The sequence below is a fragment of the Lutra lutra genome, chromosome 9, assembly GCF_902655055.1.
Source record: "Lutra lutra chromosome 9, mLutLut1.2, whole genome shotgun sequence".
Classification (NCBI taxonomy): Eukaryota; Metazoa; Chordata; class Mammalia; order Carnivora; family Mustelidae; genus Lutra; species Lutra lutra.
The window spans coordinates 125,867,957-125,882,280 of NC_062286.1; the positions used below are offsets into that span (position 1 = coordinate 125,867,957).

Consider the following 14,324-nt stretch of genomic DNA (forward strand, 5'->3'; position numbering starts at 1 on the left):
ATTATCTGGCAAGCTTTGGAATTTGTAGGTTCCTGGGTCCACCTCAGACCTAATAAATCACCCCCTCTGGGGAGGTAGTCTGGAATCTACTTTCCTAACAAGCTGTCCAGGTGATTCCTTAGGCACAGCAAAGTCGGAGCTTCAGAGATCCAAGCAGACGTTCCTCCACTTAGGCTAGTTCACTGTTCAGTTTCTTTCTTTTCTTTCTTTTTTCCTTTCCCATCCTTTCCCTTCCTCTTCCCTTACCCCTACCTTTACCTTTTCTCCCTCCCTCCCTAGCTCTCTCCCTTTAAGATTTTATTTATTTGAGAGAGAGTGAGAGAGAGCATGAGCTGGGGAAGAGGCAGACTCCCCGCCGAGCAAAGAGCCCAATGTAGGGCTTGATCCCGGACCCCGGGATCATGACCTGAGCCGAAGGCAGATGCCTAACCAACAGAGCCACCCCAGCGCCCCCACTGGTCAGTTTCTTGACTTTTGAGAGATAGAATATAAACTATTCTAACATAAGCAGAATCTCCAAAGCTCCAACAAAATGAACACCAACACTCAAGACCCTGTCTTAAAAAAACCACCTCCAGCTCCATCCAAATGTTCAGCTTCTGATTTGAGAAGAGTGCAGCCTAAAGGGCCATCAACCTAGTCCTCAGGCACTCCTCCTAGATGTGGAGTAAGAACACCAGATGGCCTCATACACACTGGAATGGGTGGTCTTTCCTGCTCATCGAACCATGCTTTGATGCCATGAAGCTAAATTTACTAAAGGCTATCTCAAGAAAGAGAAGTATGAAATTCACAGGCACACAGAAGCATCTGATCCTAAAACCGTTGATGAGGACAGAATCCATTACATCTTGGAAGGTTTCTTAGTGAGAAATTTCTTTGACCTCCCTAAGAACTGCCAAGGTGCTTTCCTAATACCAAAGCATTTTCCCAAAGTCCTATCGACATTCTATGGCCCCCCAGGATTGGACTTGATGCCTGCCTACCTTTTTAATGCCCTTGATGCAGCCAGACAGGCCCTGTGTGTCTATGTCTGGAAAGGTCTGTGTATGTGTTTGGGTGTACAGGTGCATGTGTATCTTTGTCTATACATCTTCTTACACCAGTGGCCCCTTCCTCTTTGGGAAAAGGTACTGTAATTAAAAAACTGTAAAAGCAATTAATCTATACTAAGTGAAATTTACATATCAGAGTCAGGGAAATGACAGCCTTAACATGGCTTCTTCCTGGAAGAGCTTTTTTGCTTAAATTTTATTCAATAAAGAAGTGCTCAAACTCCAAGATGCATCAAGGGCATTAAAAAGGTAGGCAGGCATCAAGTCCAATCCTGGGGGGCCATAGAATGTCGATAGGACTTTGGGAAAATGCTTTGGTATTAGGAAAGCACCTTGGCAGTTCTTAGGGAGGTCAAAGAAATTTCTCACTAAGAAACCTTCCAAGATGTAATGGATTCTGTCCTCATCAATGGTTTTAGAATCAGATGCTTCTGTGTGCCTGTGAATTTCATACTTCTCTTTCTTGAGATAGCCTTTAGTTTGAAGGGAAAGGAAGAAATGATAGTTGAAAGTTCGTTTCCCCCTTCTCTTACTTGGGCATTACTACTGACATCACCCTTGAAAAGGACAATCGGCTAGGCTCTGTCATCTGTTCAGAAGAGGAGACACGTGCAGAAGCAGCAGCATGGGAAAAAGCTGGAGCCACCTTACAGTCTCTAGAGGATTCGAGGACACTGTAGGTGCCAGACTGAAATTCTACAGAAGAAGGGCCATTTCCTACAAATAAAAAAAACAATTTCTCTGACACTGGAACCTTCCCACCATTTTCTTTTCCCGACATTCCCTAGTGAGGCATAAACAGGTGCGAAGCTGCAGGAGAAAAAAGTGGGAGCTGGAGTCAAATCCCAACAGTGCTGCCCATGAGTCTTGTGCCTTAGACAAGTTATTGGTAAGATGTTCATTTCTTTAAAGTCGAGCCACTACCTACTATTATTTAACAATGGAAAAAAAATTAATGGGAGTTATTATATCTGACATGGGTCTTATTTTCAGGGAAAGAGCTCTATTCATTTGTTCTAGGAAAACAAATTATATACATAAGATCTATAGTGTATAAATACATAAATTATACATAATATATAAATATGCAAAGTATGTAAATTATATATTATAATACATAAATACATAAACACTCTTAATGTACCGAACATCCTGGCAAACCTCTCTGGTGACTGACCCCCAAGAGCATACGAGACAAAGCACAGTGGTCCCGACCTCAGGCACTTAACTGATGTTGATGAGACAAGTCGTACACAATGACAGCTTATGACTGAAAGGCACCATCTGCGAAGGGCAATGTCCAGGACTGGGGATCAGGAGGTCTGAGTTTATGACACACCCCTGTACACAAGTCACTTCTCAGTGCATCTCCCGCTTCCTGGCTGCAGTATGACAGGTCAGACTCGCTCTCCTCAGTCTTCCCAGGGAAAAAGTCTCTGATTCACAATGTGGAGCAAGACTCCAAGTGCTATGGAAGAGGGGACACGCTAGCCCACTGGTTTAGGGAAGCTCTATGGAGAACTAGGACTTGCACTCAGATCTGGAAAAGGAAAGGACTTGGGGTCCTAGGAGAAGGACAAGGGCGTCATGTGGGAGGATGAGCGATCCAGAAGAAACAAGACAAGTGTCTTCAGGGGCCAGTGACAACAGTCTAGCTGGTGAGGTTGCTTATCAGAGACCAGAAGTGGGGCTAGGGTCACACTCCAAAGGGTTTAAATAACAGAGAAAGGAGTCTGGACTTTGTCTTGGAAGCAGCAGGAACAACCGGAAGCTGCACAGCAGGCATAAACTGTTGGAGGAAATCTCATTTCCCGGTCCCCTGGTTTTACTCCTGAGGAGGGAGTAATACTGGCGACAGACTTTGAGCCCTTCTTCAAACTCCTCCCACGTCTCTGATCAGAGACCTCCCGGACTGGAGAGACTGGGAAAAGGAACAGCGCAGACACGGCCCAGCGTGTGCTCCAGGCTTCAGTGCCTGCGGTTCTGGGGGACAAACTCAACAGAGGGAGTAACAAACAGCCCCATTCCAGCCATGAGCTGGCGGAGGCTCTTCAACCTGGTTTATAATGACCGAAGTGATCACTGCAACTCCATCTTTGCTGACTATTTCCAAACTGATTTGGAAGGAAGAGAGGTGAAGGCATTTGACTCACCACCTTTGCCAACTACAAAGAGAAATAAGACAGTAACAGTGAGATTCACCGGTGGAAGCTGGCAAGATGAACCAAAGGTGGAAGAGACCGGAAGCCTTAAATCAATTACGGAGCTCCCACGGTGATCCAAGTGCCCAGTGAATGATCTGCAACTACCAATATACCAGTCAGTACCTACTCAAATCAAAACATGCACCTGAGCCAATCTGTGAGAAAGCAAAGGAGAAGCATAAAAAACGGAGACTCAATTCCCAACATTTTCCTTCAATTAATGTCCTTTCATAACTAAAACTGCTTCTGTTGACCAGTGGGATCTTTAATTAAAGGAACCAATGCCATTTGCTAAATATATAAAGGACAAGACATGAAAGGCTCACCAGGGCAAAATCCCACCAAGCTACACAGAATTCTATCATGTTACAAGTCAGTTTTACATAGGCCCCACATCAAGAGAGAAAGCCTCATGTAACTTGCCCACGTTGCTGAAGAGATAACCAGCTCTGCCAGCATCTTCTCAAAGGGTGTCTTCCGCTGCCAGAAGTCAGCAGCCCCTGAGAAAACACTACCAAGCACTTCTCCAGCTCACTTATACTGTATACAGCTTACTAAGATCACAGACAGTGATAACAGTATTGCTACACATATACAGGACACCTAAAGCTATTCTGTGAAATGCCTCCTCGTGGCCCCCAAATTATGGCAATGTCTATATACTCATCTCCTTGTTTCATAGCTCACACAAAGTAAATGTGAAATGCTTTAAGCAGGTAAGTACAAGAGACCAGTGCTAGTGAGCTTGGATTCCTATGGCTTTCTAATCCCTTCTACAAACAGACCAAATCCTTAGCAGAGCTGTGAAAACTCTCCTCCCATGACCCTAATTCTAAAACACTATCCTCGGGGATTCCTCTGTTCTCTCAAAGTCACCCCACTAGCTCACATCTGCTGCTCCTTCACAAGTGTTACTGCCCTGAAGAACCATTTCAGCTTCTCCAAAGTAACTTGGAGATGAGAGTTACAGCAGAAGACAGAGACTCACCTCTGCCATGCCACACACACATCAGAGATCAGAGTACGCTCATTCGCTTCACTAAGAAACAGAGCCCCCAAGTTCCCTCTCAGTGAGAATCCTGATTTTTACCTACCTCTCTTGACCTTTTAGAAGGTACTTTAGGCCCACTGTCTATAAACTACATTCCTAGGATCCTCCCACACCACAAGCGTCTATGATAGACAAAAGATGCAATCCCCTGCTATGGAGACGGGAATGAATGTTATAAAGCAGTTTTAACTTGGATTATGAAGTTATCCATCTGGTCCCAACAAAATCCTTTTGAAAACGAACGGAACTATATGGTAATTCTGAGTCATAGCATAAACCATCCAAAATGCTTTCCTTTCTTTAAAACTTACTTCCTCCATGCCTGACCCCATACAGGTCTGAGGGTCTCATTACTTTACGTCAACATTCCCATCAATCTCTGGGTTTTTATGGGTGCTCCTGCTCTACATTCTGCCTCTGCACTGTGATTTTAGAAACTTAAATTCCTCAACTTCCTTTTAACTATGTAGAGGTTACATATTTTTTGCTTTACATTTCCGCACTAAGTTTAAATATAATGTTCTGCACGAAGAATTTAGAGAGACAAAATAAAAAAACATTCCATTTGTACACAATTGCAAATACGCAGTTTCCTGGGTGAAGAGGACCTGTGGATGCTGACAGGATATCTAGCCGGGACCCCTAATGCCGCCCACCCCATGCCCTCTGGACTCTCTACTGGGGTCTCTACTGGTCTCTACACACCCCCCCTTCCTGAGCACTACTCAGGTGTCTGGCACTGCGGTAGATCCTGAACGAGAGAAACACACCAGGAGCGGCCCCATACTAGAGAGTTTGTGGCCAAGGGAAGCCGGGCAGTCCTCTCCTGTCTGAGCACACCCACGGCTCTCCTAGACTGCCCGAACACTGATTCCCAGGACCAGGCACAGCCCTGGGAGCTGCCCCTCAACCACTCCACACTGCTGCTGTCCCCCAAACTACTGCCCTCCCTGTGTTGTACCTTGGAGGTCCCCTCCCTTATACCCTGTGTGTGCGAAGGTATTTTCATTTTTCTTAATCCAAAAGGAATGTAAGAAATGGCAGGGCCAGTACTGAGGTTATCTTTCTCTCATCAGGAGGTAAGAAAATGGTTCATTTTGGATGAAGCAGAAGAGCTATGTCCAGGGGCTGGAGTAAGGCCAACGGCAAACCATTCTGTGCACACAGAGCCAAGCGTGCCGGGGTTTGGGGTGGGGGGGCGCATTGGGGGGTGGGGAGAGACGCACCTGGCCTTCTTGGACTTCGTCCTGGCTATGGAGTCAGCGCTGCTCCTCTTCTCTTTGGCCTCCTTGGTGCCCGAGGCCTCCCGGGGCTTCCGCGCTTTCTTGGCTCCGTCCTTCTGCTTAGGCTCCTTGGGCTCCTTGGCCCTTTTGGGCTCCTTGGCCTTGCGGGGTTCCTTTGGCTCTCTAGGTTCTCGCTTCCTCTTTGGCTTGGGCTCCCTGTCCTTGCTTCCCTTTGCTGTACCCTCTTGCTCTCCTGGATCCTTTTTCTTCCTTTTTTTCTTTACTCCAGTGCCTCCCCCTCCACTGTCCTCCATTCCATTATGGGATGTCATTTTCCTAGGAAAAAGGGTCTCAGCTTCCTCTTCTGCAGCATACAGGTCTTTCTGAGGCAGACAGTGACTGGCAACATCTTCGATTTTCTCTTCCTGATCAGTGCTGCGGTCAAACGGGGAGGGGGATTTGTAGTCAAAATTGACAGAGGCATCAGACATTGGGGAGTGATTCAGAACTTTTAAATTTGACAACTGTAAAAGAGAGAGAAACAAGAACATTACTTTTCCATTGCATGCTTCCTACAAAAGTGTTACGACGTCTGAATGCATGGATTTATTCAACATTTACTCATTTCCTACCATGTGTTAGTTCTTCATGTGCTGGGTCTTGGGAAGATTGTGACAACCAGGACACACTTTATTTGTGTTTGCCTCTGCCTTTGTGGACCTGCACCAAGCCACTGTTAGCATACAAAAAATTTGTATGTTTGGAAAAAAAAACAAACCAAAAAGCAAAACCAAAACCCTACCACTCTGAAGGATTTCCATGTTGTGCGCCAAAATCTGAAACACCTTAGAAGTCCCACATCTAGAACAGACAATGATGATGTCCCACAAGGTACCTTTGGATCCTAGGCACATTGTTGACCCAGAACGGCATTTCTCACATGAGCACACAAAAGTTCTGCTCAAATGTGCTCATAAAAAAAAGTGGTATCACTGGATGGCAAGGATGCAGCAGCAAACTTAGCGTGGTGCTGATTTCCCCAAATCTTTGCTCTCACTTATCTTCAAGCTGCATCAATATTCAGAAAGCCAGAAAGCCTGGATCATTCAAACCTACATCTTTTATTTTTCCTCTGTATGATCATCTAAGCCCCCAGATGCAGCACCAAATAACCTTTGGCCACCTGCAAAGCAAACAAACAAACAAAAAACCCAAATAAACAAAAAACCCCACAAAAAAACCCCTGCCCATATAGGAGAAAGCTTTATTGTGACAGACACCACTAGAAGGAATGTGTCACAGAAGCTGAAGGCATCTTCCTGAAAAGGAAGTTCTGAAGCTGGTTTTGAGCACCATTAAATAAAGGTGCGGCTTCCCAAGGTAGCCACTTTCAGGAAACATCCCTTTGGAAGGAGAAGTCTCATCTCAGACTTTCAGGTCTGGTTACGTAGAGTATATCTGTCGTTTCATAACCAAGCTAAGGTTGGCAATAATCCGATAATGTGGGTGCTGGTTTCAGGAAATAATTTAAGGAGAGCCTGGGAAGGACAAGCAGGCTTTCCAGGAAGCTGGCTACAATCATCTTGGCGCGATGGCTTAGGAACAGCACCATTTGTGACTAGCCCGCTCCCCTAACAAGAGGCTTGGTGTGTGCTAAAGGGCACAGACACTTGCTTAGGAGGCATGGCTTCCTTCCAGTGTTCGGGTTACCCAATCTGTGCTCAGACTTCCCGGCCCACCCTGGGAGTGATGGAGTGTGCAAAATTCAGCTGCATGTCCCCCTCCAGTGTCTTTCAGCTCCCTTCCCTCGTCCAGGACTCCCAAACATAACACTGAGAGTCCCAGGAGAAAAAGATGAAAGAAAGGAAGGATTTTTTTGGATCTTTATCATAAATAAAGTCTAGTGTTATAAACAAGCCTAAGTCCAGAAGGAATTGGTCTTTCTGGCAGCATTTACTACTTGAAAGACAGAAAGAAAGAAAAAGAAAACAACACAGTTCAGTTTGACTACCTCACTGCTGACTCAGTGCTTAGGACAGCTTGGCAAAAGGAGAAGCTAAGCGAACTTAAAAGAAATTTAACATCACCACAAGAAAGTGGTCCAGATGGTAGATTTTATGCTACACTTTTTACCACAATAAAAAGAAAAAAAAAAAAAAAAAAAAAAACAAGGCAATAAGAAACGTAGAGTGCATAACAGGTACCCTCGTGAAGCTCGAACCTGAGAGGACACAGCCATCCTTGGGATATTACTGAATTCTGTGCCAGGGACACCTGACCCCCAGGAAACAAGATATTGCTTAGTGTGCAAGGGTGGAAACACTAAAAAAGCAAGAGACACAAGTTAGTTTATTAAAGAGGCTTTCAAAGATGACATATTCAAGACCAAATTCTACCAAGGCAGCTCTCTGTAGTTTTTATAAAAGTGGGACCCTTTTTTCAACTCGTACCCCATTTCAAGGTCTATCTTTTGAAGGCCAGGGCGTTCCAGAGCTGAGGCAGATGGAGGCAGGCAGTGGAAACTGGATATTCCATCACTAGGGCAGTAACAACAGCAACAGCTAACATTTGGTGGACATGTATCATACGGATATACTCAGAATTATGCAAACATGCTTCCTGATATCTCTGTCTTCACAACAACCCTGAAAGGTCAGAATAAAGACACAAACAGACGACTACTGATGTTCAGTGACGTACCCACAGACATACACCTAGTGAGCAGAGGAATTTGGATCTGGACCTTCCAGCCAAGAGCTAGTGCTCACTTCACTGAGAACTTTATGACATCCCAGGACATCCCAGGAAACCACAATTGCTGGCCACAAGACCAGTGTGACTGAACTTCCTTAGAAATGTTAAATGGACTTGGCCTATACAACCATTTTGGGAAAAGGTCAGGTAGTTCTTATAAACATAAACATAGAACTAGCTGACATCCCAGCAACTCTGAGGAATCACGAATAGTTACCTGCTTTCATTTTACAGAGAAGACAGGTCAGAGAGATGAAGCAACTTGTCAAAAGGTCAGATTCCAGGGCACCTGGGTGGCTCAGTTGATTAAGGTCTGCCTTTGGCTGAGGTCATGATCTCAGGGTTCTGGGATGGAGCCCTGTGTCAAGCTCCCTGCTCAGCAGGGAGTCTGCTTCTCCTTCTGCCTCTGCCTCCCCCCCTCCCCCTGGCTTGTGATTTCTCTAATAATGAAATAAATTCTTAAAAAAAAAGAAAAAAAGGTTGGGATGCCTGGGTGGCTCAATTGTTTAAGCGTCTGCTTTCAGCTCAGGGCACGATCCTGGGGTCCTGGGATCGAGCCCTGCATTGGGCCCCCTGCTCAGCGCAAGCCTGCTTCTCCTTCTGCTTGCTGCTCCCCTTGCTTGTGCTCTCTCTCCCTAGCAAATAAATAAATAATTTTTTTTTTTCATTTATCTGACAGAGAGAGATCACAAGCAGGCAGAGGCAGGCAGAGAGAGGAGGAAGCAGGCTCCCCGCTGAGCAGAGAGCCCGATGCGGGGCTCGATTCCAGGATCCTGAGATCATGACCTGAGCCGAAGGCAGCGGCTTAACCGACTGAGCCACCCAGGCACCCCTAAATAAATAATTTTTTAAAAAGGTTATATTCCTAAGGAGTGGCAGAGCAGGGACATCCTACAGAAAGAAGGGAACCCCAAGAAACGCAGCACAATTAGTCAATGTTAAAAAGGGAGAAGTATCCCAAGAGGAAGATATTAGTATTGAAAAAATAAAACTAAATCCCCAAAGTCAATAACCCACCAGAAATGTTTTAAGACACCTTGTTGGGGAGCTTGGAAAAGACATCTGCTGAGGATTAAAAAATTTAACAAAAAATATTTCTTCCATGTGTCTCAGGGTCAATGGAAAAGAGTCAAAGGCCTCAATAAACTGTTTTCAGCCTCTACCAAGAAAGACAGTAAATCACCACTTGGAAAATGGCTCTAAAGGGAACAGACTGGCAATGATGGGCACAGTACCAACAATATTTTACAGTATACTGAAAATTTACTAAACAGAGATGAGCACCTAGAACACAGGATGAAATGGAGAGGCCAACTATAAAAAACCAAACAAACAACAAAACAAAACAAAACAAAACAAAAAACCACGCAACAACACTAGCTCATAAACTGCACTATTAGCACTAAAACCCACTTCTTTGACTCAAAATTAGCAACCTATGATATTCCTCTTTTCCTGGAAAAGACACTTAAAGATACGAATCCAGATAAACTGGATTTGGGTCAGCTGTAAAGGATTTAAGAACTCCAGAGAGATTATGGCCTAGGTCAATGGTTCCCAAACAGAGGTCCAAGGACAAACCAGGGTTATTCTCCCAAGACTCACTCGAGTACTTGAAACTCAAAATAGAATCTAATTAAGAAAATCACCCATGGTACAACATGGACAGACCTTGAAAACATGCTAAGTGGAAGAAGCCAGGTACAGAAGACTACATATTGTTTAATTCCATTTATACGAAATGCCCAGAACAGGCATATCCAGAGAGACATGAAGTAATTAGTGGTTGCCAGGGCCTGGGGGAAGAGGAAAAAAGGAGTGTCTGCTAATGGGCATATGGTTTCTTCTGGGGATGATGAAATGTTCTGGAATCAAATAGCGGTGATCTATATACAACCTTGTTACTATACTAAAAACTACTAAATTGCACAACTTAAAACTATAACAGAATTTACAGAATGTGAATTATATCTCAATTTTTAAAAATCCAATGTAAGAACAAATCGAAAATGGTCCTTTCAGACATCACTGACAGCTCTGTCAACTATTAAAAAGACTTCTGCAGGGGAATATAGTAACAATACCAAAATTTTAATTATGGATATGCTTTTAAACTGAGCGATTTCTCTTTTACAGCACAAGCTAAGGAAACATTTAGGTTCTCTGAAGACTTAGAATATCTGATACATAATTACTAACGGGGGGTGGAAACACTATAAATAACCTATCTGTCAACCGTTAGTAAAATGTTTAAATTAATAGCACATCCATTATATGGGATAGTATTATGCAGCCATTGTTACATTATCATATTGTATTATATTATTATTAATTATAAAGTTTTAGTTAACATAAAAAAAGTCCACAACATGTTGGAAAGTGGGGGGGGGGGGGAGTCTATGATCTAATCCCATTTTTGTTTTTTAAAAATGCTATTTTTCAACACTAGCTTTTTAAAATAAAATTAGGACACATATCAAATGTTAACCATCATTATGTCTGGGTGATAGGACTGTGGGTAACATTCACTTCTTTCTTTATAACTTCCTGAAAGTTACTATTTGTTTCCATCTGTCTCCCATGATGAGAATGTAAGCTTCAGTAACTGAGGTATTCCCCAATCTTTGTGGCTTATGATAAAACTCCATCATACAGTTATTGAATGAAATGAATATTTTCAATTTGAAAAACAGAAAGAAGTCTATAAAATTGTACATGTAAATAAAAAAAAAACAACAAATTCCTGTGTATAGAAGAAAGAATGGAAGAAAATCAACAAAAAGGCTGTGCAAATTTGGTTGTTTAATTTTTCTACATAGACATCTACATTTTCAGTAACAAGGATTACTTTTGCAATACCTGTAATAAAAATATTTTCACATCTATGTAACAGAAAAGTCTTAAAAGACTTTAATAATGAACAGGAAAAGCTTTCTTGCCAGACAATTCATACTCCTCCAAACTACCATGATTCAGGAACCGAAGGCCGAATACGAGAGGCCCCAGCACTGCGCTCACACTTGACTGAGTGCCGGCAAAGAGAGTGCTCACTGCCCTCTGGTTGGAAAGCGCCCCGCACGCCCTCCATCCCAAAGCGCTTTGGTGTGTCTTTGACCCGGGGTGAGCGAGGCCCAGCTCCTGCTGCTGTCTGCCTCATAGTCTACCATCTTTTCCAGCAGGAAGATGAAAATGCTCTATGTTTAGACTGACTTAATGTCAAGAAATTAGCTTAGAAGAGCTTATCTAAATTTGAGACCTTCTGACCTTTTTTAACATCTAAATAATAAAAATGAAAATAAGACCAACAACTATTATTAATGATTCAGTCTGCAGACATTTTCAGGTGGCAAAAGTTATTTTCCAATTAAAATTTGGACTGTCTTACTCTTTCACCTTCACTTTCTTCTAAAAGAATATTTCCTATGGTTATCTGACCATGGGATAGACTAAAGGTGAAAACCCACATTCCTTCGCCTTATTATCCTTGCACTGGGCTCAGTCATTTGGCAAGCAAGCTGTGCTGGGTGAGCAAGACCCAGGAACAATGTCCAACTGTGTGTGTGTGTGTGTCCTTCTGTGTTTCCTCCTCCATTTAGAATATTCAACCCCTCTTTACCCAGAAGTGCTGTGCTCTGGATGACAGAGCAAGGATTCTGACCCTGATGTGGCTTCTCACATAGTCACAGCTGGTTAGCGCCAGGAGGAGGGGAGGTCAGTTTCAAGGCATCTAAGGATAATGCAGGTATAGGTGTCCATGGGGCTCTCGGGTGTAACTTCCAAAAGACATTTTTCCTTCCTTCCTTTTTTTTTTTTTTTAAGATTTTGTTTGTTTGTTTGTTTGTTTGAGAGACAGACAGAGCATGAGCAGGGACAGAGGGAGAGGGAGAAGCAGACTCCCTGCCTAGCAGGGAGCCTGATTCGGGGGCTCAATCCCAGGACCCTGAGATCATGACCCAAGCTGAAGGCAGATGCTTAACACCTGAGCCGCCAGGCGCCCCCTCCGAAAGACATTTCTATAAGAATGAGTCAGAGAAGAATGGACAAAGAGAAAACAGGACCAAAACCTGCCAAGCATTAATATTAAGGGTCCCCAAAGGAAGACCTACAGAGAGGGTGAGAAAGAGTGATCTGGTCAGTGATGTAGTCGGGAAAAAGTAAGAAAGCGTGGTATCACAGAAGCCAGAAGATGAGAGCGCTTCCAGACAGAATGACTACAGGCATCCAATGCTGCTGAGAAGCTGGTAAATTAAGGACTGAAGAATGGTGGACGGATGTGCGAACTTCAAACTCCCTCTTGCCAGAGTCCCAGAATCTGTCATTCTTAGTCCCCACCTCTATTATCACACTTTTGCATTTAAAACCCAGGAGTGGGGGGGCATTTTGCTCTCACCATGTTTCAAGAGTCTCAGAGACTTAACTTCTCCAGACCTGCAAAGTCAATCTAAACCTTGTTAATTCCGGGCAGTAACAAAACCCGGGGCAGGCAGATTATTAAATTTAGATGCAGACAGTGAAGAGTAAGAAGGAGAGAGAGAAAACAATACTTCCCAAGCACCCTGCCCGCCCTCCAGTAATGCTCCCCATGTGACCATTCACATCCACAGGCCCAGCGACAGATACATGTAATTTCTTTTCTTCACAGGATGCTTTTAAACCTTCCCTTCTTTAGGCTACGCAATCCTAGTCTCATCCATCATACTTCATATGAAGTAAGTCGGTGTTCTTTCACTGTCCCCATCGCCGTGCTCAGGCTTCTCAAGTATGTTTCAGAACACAGAACGAATTAGGGCAACAACAAAAAATCTGTCAAGGTATGTCAAAAGATAGAGAAAAACAGTCAATGCTCAGATTTTTTTTCTTTTCTTTTTTTTTTTTTTTTTGGGAGGAGGAGGAATTTGGGTAAGGTCCATTTTAAGTCCTTTTTGAAACATGACTCCAGGGTGAGGCTGTTTAAAAGCTTGCTTCTACTGAGAAATTTACTAACACTCCCTCTGTAGGCATGCTGAAAGGCCTTCCAATGACTGCCAAATGGAAGGTCTGGCTGGTATCAGCTTGTATCTTAAGACCCTCTGCAATATGACACTGAAAAGTCTAAGAAATGAATTATTTATTCATCCATATGATCAACTTTGCTACTCCTCTTTCACTGTTCTGAGCTGTAGTGATGTATATTGGTGGTACACACCATCTTAGGGAGGGGAGTTCTCACCTTCCCCCCACCACATAGCACATCTGGGACTAATTCGTTTGGGAATCTGATGGCCAGCTCAATCCATCATGATTTTTTTTAAAGAGTTTATTTATTTAATTAGAGAGAGAGAGAGTGCAAGTGGGGGGGGGGGCAGAAGGAAAAGAGAAAGAGAGAGAATCTCAAGTAGACTCCACACCAAGCACAGAGCCCAATGCAAGGCTTGCTCTCTCATCCTGGAGACCACAACCTAAGCCAAAGTCAAGAGTCATATGCTTACTCAACTGAGCCAGGCACCCCAATCCAACATGCCTCTTATCTTAGTTTATCTCTGGTCACCACCCAAAATTTAGCACTCCACACTCCAGGCCCTTCCACTCTCCTTTACTCTCATATGCTTCATCTTCCCAAACCCAACCATCTACCACTCTCTTCCCTCCCAAGCTTTCCTCCTGGATCTTCAGGAACAACCTGACTAAGCCTGGCTCTACCCAGAAGACTCCATCTCTTGGAAACCTTCTCAGATTCTCTGGTGGAGCTGACGTGCCCCAAACCTCCACACTCCCCAGTTCCACAGCGTCACTCCTCCACCCACAGTGCAGAACCCTGAGTCTTCTGAGGCTTCTGTCACTCCTACTCTAATTGCCTGTTTGTAACCAGACTAAACTTCCTTAAGAAAAGAAAACCTAACTTTCTGTCAGTTTTGTAGCTGGCCCCACACAGACCCTCAAATATTTTCTGATGACTAACTGCTGGAAAAACTCAACAAATATTTGTTTAGTGAACAAATTACATCCATATTCACTCTAGAGAAGGAAACAGGGTCTAATAATTCCAAGGTTGTTGAGA

General features: G+C 43.7%; 1 protein-coding gene across 7 annotated transcripts in view; it reads right to left on the reverse strand.

Moving 5' to 3' along the window:
- Positions 1-14,324, reverse strand: part of CHD6 (chromodomain helicase DNA binding protein 6) — a 197,257-nt gene that overhangs the window by 124,975 nt on the left and 57,958 nt on the right. For all 7 annotated transcript variants that reach the window (XM_047744091.1, XM_047744090.1, XM_047744093.1 and 4 more), the window contains one exon: positions 5,537-6,057. In XM_047744091.1, the coding sequence (XP_047600047.1) occupies positions 5,537-6,057 (521 nt within the window). The remainder of the gene's footprint in view (positions 1-5,536; positions 6,058-14,324) is intronic.